Raw genomic sequence first — 5,387 nt, 5'->3', positions numbered from 1 at the left:
CCACGCCCTTGACGCCATAATGGGCTTGACCAGAGATGCCACCTTTCGTAAAGATTAACCAAGCCTCCGCTTCTCGGGCCTGTGCTTGTCATGTTGGTACTCGGAAATGAGAGCGTTAACCTCCCTCATTCTCACCGCACTCTTTGAATAGTATGCAATCTTTGAGTAGGTCCTAATCGCCCAATATAAATGTACGTCGGACCCGTGTCACTCTCCTCCAGAAAATGAGATTGTGTAAGCGGGTTCACTAATTAGTAGTTGAGTGCGGCTGTCCAACAAGTAGAGCACCCCAGCATAACCTATTTCCCAGTCAATCTCTCGCCGTGAAGGACATCGGGTTTGAATCGTTTGATATCATGATGCTTGTGCTGCACCTAGGCAGCGCCGCGGCGCTGCTTTTGGCGGAACTTTGTTATTCCGAGCCACCGCCAAGCTTTAAAATGACTAAGCATTTTATGCAAAGACGGTGTGGAGTGGCAAATAACATCATCAAGCTGCTTTTCTCCGCCCACGAATGAATGCAATGCGGAATCCCTAACCAGCTGTGTATTTCTGGCTTTCTTTTTCATAGCACCCTATCAGCATGACAAGCGATGATGAGTTCTTTTTCGACTATGTAAGCTTCCCCGAGACACGGGCCCCCGCTTCCACAAGTGGAGACAAACCGCTCACGCATTCAGAAGTTGTCCTGGATTCCGAACGATGTAAAACGATACTCTACGCAACTTGCAGATTACATCGACCGTCATATTGACCATGCAGCCTCGAACGTGCGAGATGCGCTATCCCGGCAGTTCTGGCTTCCGACATATCTAAGACCTCCCTCGAGGTCCAGTCAAAGAATTCCATATTCATCGCCTCCAGAGACCCCGACCAATTGTATATATGACTGGGCATTAGATCACCGCGCATGGACGGCTGCATTATTGGCATTTATCGGGACTGGAGGTCTCTTAATTTACGGCGCGAGAAAATTCAAAATCAAAAAGCGGAAAGCGAGGAAGGCCAGTAACGGCGCCCGGAAAGAAATAGTTGGTATGGTTGTCGTCAGGCTCAATCATTTCCGATTGTATAATATCTGGTGCGCTAATAATAGCATAGTTATTTCGGGCTCGGCGCACGATGCCATTACGAGGTCCATTGCTTGTGACCTCGAACGAAGAGGCTTTATAGTCTTCATCACCGTCACATCCTCCGAAGAAGAACATGTTGTGGAAAATGAGGCCCGAGAAGATATACGGTCTCTCTGGCTGGATCTAGCTAATGTAGGCTCCCTCTATTTGCTTAAGCTGGTTCAAACAATCTAATGTGATAGCAGACTCCGGCAGAACCATCTGAAATACATCCTTCTCTTTACGTTATTCAGTCCTTAATCACCAACCCGCAAGCGCCTATGCCCGGTGTTCCTCCGCATACTTGTCAATTGACTGGGCTCATCGTAGTCCCTTCATTGAAATATCCCACTGGTCCTGTTGCCACTATCCCAGCATCGAGCTGGGCAGACACCATCAACACTCGCCTATTGTACCCAATACTTACAGCGCAATTATTCCTCCCTCTTCTTACTATCAAACACAATACTAGTTCCATAGTACTTGTAACCCCTTCTATTCAATCCTCTCTCTCATCTCCTTTCGCAAGCCCCGAGGTTGCTGTAACAAGAGCCCTGTCCGGTTTCGCCGCTAGTCTGCGGCAAGAATTGCACCTTCTAGAGAATGGCCACAACGCTATTGATGTTATTGAACTCAAGCTCGGAAATTTGGATTTTGGCCGTCAATTCCGCAATACCAGCGGGCAAAACAAAGGCACTGAAGTTCTTACTTGGCAGCCACACCAACGTGCACTTTACGGTTCACCGTACCTATCAAGTATCGACTATCGCCTGGGAAGGCCAGCAGGGACCGGGAGCTCGCATAGAACGCCGGCTAAAGAGTTACATTTTGCCGTTTTTGATGCTCTGGCACCACGTCAAAGGAATATTTTTGGGCAGCGAAAGAGGAAGCAAGAGGTAGTCTATGTCGGCCGGGGATCCAGAGCATACGCAATGGCTGGGAGCATTATGCCCAATGTTCTAATCGGCTGGATGCTTGGCCTACGTACAGGATATTCAGCTTTCTCTTCTGATGCGGGTTTTGATGATGGCAACGGTTACTGGAGCGAGCCGGCGTGGGAAAAGGTCTCCTAGCGTTCAGGTCATTGAGTGGTCGTTTGGGCTGTGGTACATATTCTAACTATTCTCCACTCCCTTTCGAATCTATGTACGGAGTGTTTTGTCGTCTCTCAGGGAGTGGCCTTGCATTCTCAGTTTTGGCGTTCGGGTGATGGGCTGTGTGAGTATCGGGTGCGCGAGATTAAACGGGTCAGGCCTCAAAGAGATAATACGAAGCGGTAGGAAAATGTGAGCTACATGAATCTGAGCTCCTTTGCCCGGCTATCTAGCTAAGCAGTACTACTATCAATGGGAGTTGATGCGGTATAAATCAGCTGTTTACAGAATGCAGTCCACAATGCAGGATTGCGCATGCTAAAAAGAATTGAAGGTTTGAAACTAATAAGAGTGGTCAAGTAGAATACAGCAAAAAAACTATAAACTTTTATCAAACCATTGTCTCGAACAGTGAAACCGGGTTTCCTCCCAGATCCAGATGAGGCATGGCAAAAACGTACTTGGACATGCCTTTTATGATGCACCATCAGGGGAACCTAGAGTTTGCAAAAGTTTTCCAGCTTAACCCTTTGAGAAATCAATCCGTGCTTCTCCTACAACCTTACCATCCACAACCGATTTCAATATCAGGACGCCTTCCTTGGCCCCAAAGCGCATTACAACCGTGGAACTTAGCCAGTAGACAACAATTCCCGCATGGTTGATTTTAGAGTGTACCAAAGCCGGATCGACTTGCGAAATATCCGCAACGATGCGGCCTACAAAGACGACTCCTATATGCGTATTCGTAAGAATGATTCTCATGGTGGGAGTTGCAAAAGTTGAACTGACTGGGGTGAGTAATATGGTCTGGCACATCATCAAGACTACAAGAATAGAGCTGGAGAGTAATTGCGGTTGGTCGATTTCTGCCGGAATACTTCGCCGCCAAGTGTCTAGAAGTGGTGTGTTTCAACTTTTCCCCCTATAAAATATTAGGACATCTCTTAAGGAATCGTGATGGGTTGAGAACCTTGTGGATCATCCACTTCACCCTATTTCTCGTATACTTTATTCCATCTAAGTCACAAACAAATGCGTTCTCCTCAGAGTCAATTCCTTCTCTAAACGGCAAACAAAACGCGATTCCGTAGTGGCGGCGGCATCGTCTTGTTTTCGGGCGAACACCCTCTAATCCTCTTAAAACCGCACCCTTCACAATTGCGGCCTGGCTGTTCCGCGATACTCCCTTTAGACACCAATACACCTGCAAAATAAGGATGGGGAAATCACTCACGGATACTGGGGAACTATGACTTGAATGTTCTGACCAAACTCTCCTTTTAGCACTACCCGCAAATATTCTGAATCACCAAAGCCTCCAACAAGTATGATTTTCTGAGGCTTGGGTTAGTGCTTGCTTCGAAGTCAAGGTAGAAAATTACCTTGATAACGGATTTTCCAGCATGATGGTTAGCGGCTAGAATCTGTTGCTTAACCAAGGCCTTAATCTTCTCAACAACTGGGTCGAACAATGCGCAGAGATCGTGCCTACAAGGATGTAAGCTTCAAGATTTTGATTAAGGTAGTCTTTCTCACTTTGAAATCTTGACTAGACGTTCATCATCATCAAAATATCTCGGGTCTGGTTCGGCGAGCGACATATCAAGCGGCAACTCATAAACCTCTTCTCTGTAGTCCGAAGAGGCAAGATCCTCTTTAATCTGCTCAAAAGCCCTCATAAAATCACTACCAGGGCCTCTTCTTTTCAAAGGAAGATTTTTGAAGGCATCCCCAAATCGTTCTGACATGAGTTTGTAAAACTCACGGTCAATCGTAGTTGACCCCACACTTCGCTCCTGAAAGACTTAGTATCCTGACAATGTCAAAAGGGTATGAGCATACCAGTTCCTACGCACAACTCTTCGAATACAAGGCTTGGACAAACATTGGTAATTAGGTACGTAGTGATGTCCTGGATGGTAAGCAAGAATCCAACGGGTATAGTTGAGTAGTACTAACGACAGTTCCTCCTCCACAGTCACACACCAAAATTCCTTCGCCCTTCTCCGTGGATAGTTAGCACTTGAAATACATATGATAACCATAGAAAGCTGACAAACCTCTGTAGGACAAACTAATGAGCCGTCGGAAGTACTTCGCTTCAAGGCGGCGATAGCGGCCGCCTCTGGCTCGGCTATCATGAATAATTGATCACCAGGACGGGACGCAAAACCAGCACGCTTTGCAGCTTCCCTAATTGCATCCTGCGCTTCATCCGACCATATGGCGGGCATAGTAAACCAAAACTCCAGTGGAGTAATGGACAGAGTTTCTTCCGAGATTTGCTTTTCCAAGATTCCCATTGTGTGTTTGTAAATAGTTGTTAAAAAGTCTGCGACCACATCGGTTGCACTCTTGCCCGCAGGCAGTCGCAAAATCGGCATTCCAGCTGCTTCTTGTATAGTAAGTGTTTCGTCATCATATTCGGCTCGTGATGCGTTGTTGTCTAGGAGTAGCTTGGTCCATGAGTAAGATGTCATGCCAGATTCCACTTGAAATCCCCATTTCACGTCTTGAATTCTGTAGTTTTCACTGGGATACGCTAGACGCGATGGAACTTTGAAAACGGTCTCCGAATGTCGGCCGGTCCCCGGCCAGCTTGTGATAACAACTATGTCATCAATGTGGTTTTTCGCAGTCGTGACAAATCCCACCCCTTTGAGAATAGTATCAGCGAATATCCAATTTATATCATTTTATTGTAGACTGAGACTAGTTTACCTGTGTAGGTCGTTCCATAATCCACCCCAACAATGATTTTATGAACGTCACAATGGTTTTGTACGGCACCAAGAGCGCCTGAAGGTCCTGGCTTCCAGTGCTTGCGGGGCATCTCGCTATCAAGGTTATCTTTGAGAGGTTCGAAGAATGATGGGCGGGAAAAGCAACGCGATGGAAGATGCAAGTTGACTAAAAAAATAAAATAAGCGAGAGTGGAAAAATGAAAATTTGATGATACGGGAAGTACCATCTCCACCGGGTTTCTTTGCAGATATGGACTGCAAAGTCTTCGAAACTTGCCGCGTTAGGTGGACTTGGAAAGAAAAAAAAAGCGAATCAGTCAATTCGAAAGTTATCCCGAACTTCTTCTTAGTTGTGCACTGGTATTACAACCGACCTTGAGCCAGGAGATGAGTTTCCCGTTGTCGTTTAGACGGGTGATCGGTGCTGTATGGGA

General features: G+C 46.5%; 2 protein-coding genes across 2 annotated transcripts; one reads left to right on the top strand and one right to left on the bottom strand.

Annotated features, from left to right (window-relative positions):
* Nucleotides 1-583: 583 nt before the first annotated feature.
* UREG_06768 (uncharacterized protein) lies at nt 584-2,185 on the top strand (the record flags this gene model as incomplete). Its single annotated transcript, XM_002583755.1, has 4 exons — nt 584-704; nt 733-1,035; nt 1,102-1,265; nt 1,367-2,185. 4 exons carry the CDS (start codon nt 584-586, stop codon nt 2,183-2,185), a joined length of 1,407 nt encoding a protein of 468 aa, XP_002583801.1.
* Nucleotides 2,186-2,680: 495 nt separating this feature from the next.
* Nucleotides 2,681-5,042, bottom strand: UREG_06767 (uncharacterized protein; the record flags this gene model as incomplete). The annotated part of the gene is made up of 7 exons (XM_002583754.1): nt 2,681-2,703; nt 2,773-2,997; nt 3,149-3,413; nt 3,592-3,697; nt 3,746-4,005; nt 4,270-4,865; nt 4,931-5,042. The coding sequence occupies 7 exons, from the start codon at nt 5,040-5,042 to the stop codon at nt 2,681-2,683; spliced, it is 1,587 nt and encodes a 528-aa protein (XP_002583800.1).
* Nucleotides 5,043-5,387: the final 345 nt, after the last annotated feature.

The sequence above is a fragment of the Uncinocarpus reesii genome, genomic scaffold (genome assembly GCF_000003515.1).
Source record: "Uncinocarpus reesii 1704 scaffold_4 genomic scaffold, whole genome shotgun sequence".
In the NCBI taxonomy this organism is placed as follows: Eukaryota; Fungi; Ascomycota; class Eurotiomycetes; order Onygenales; family Onygenaceae; genus Uncinocarpus; species Uncinocarpus reesii.
The sequence above is the reverse complement of the archived record's forward strand: the minus strand, read 5'-3'. Positions and strand labels throughout refer to the sequence as shown.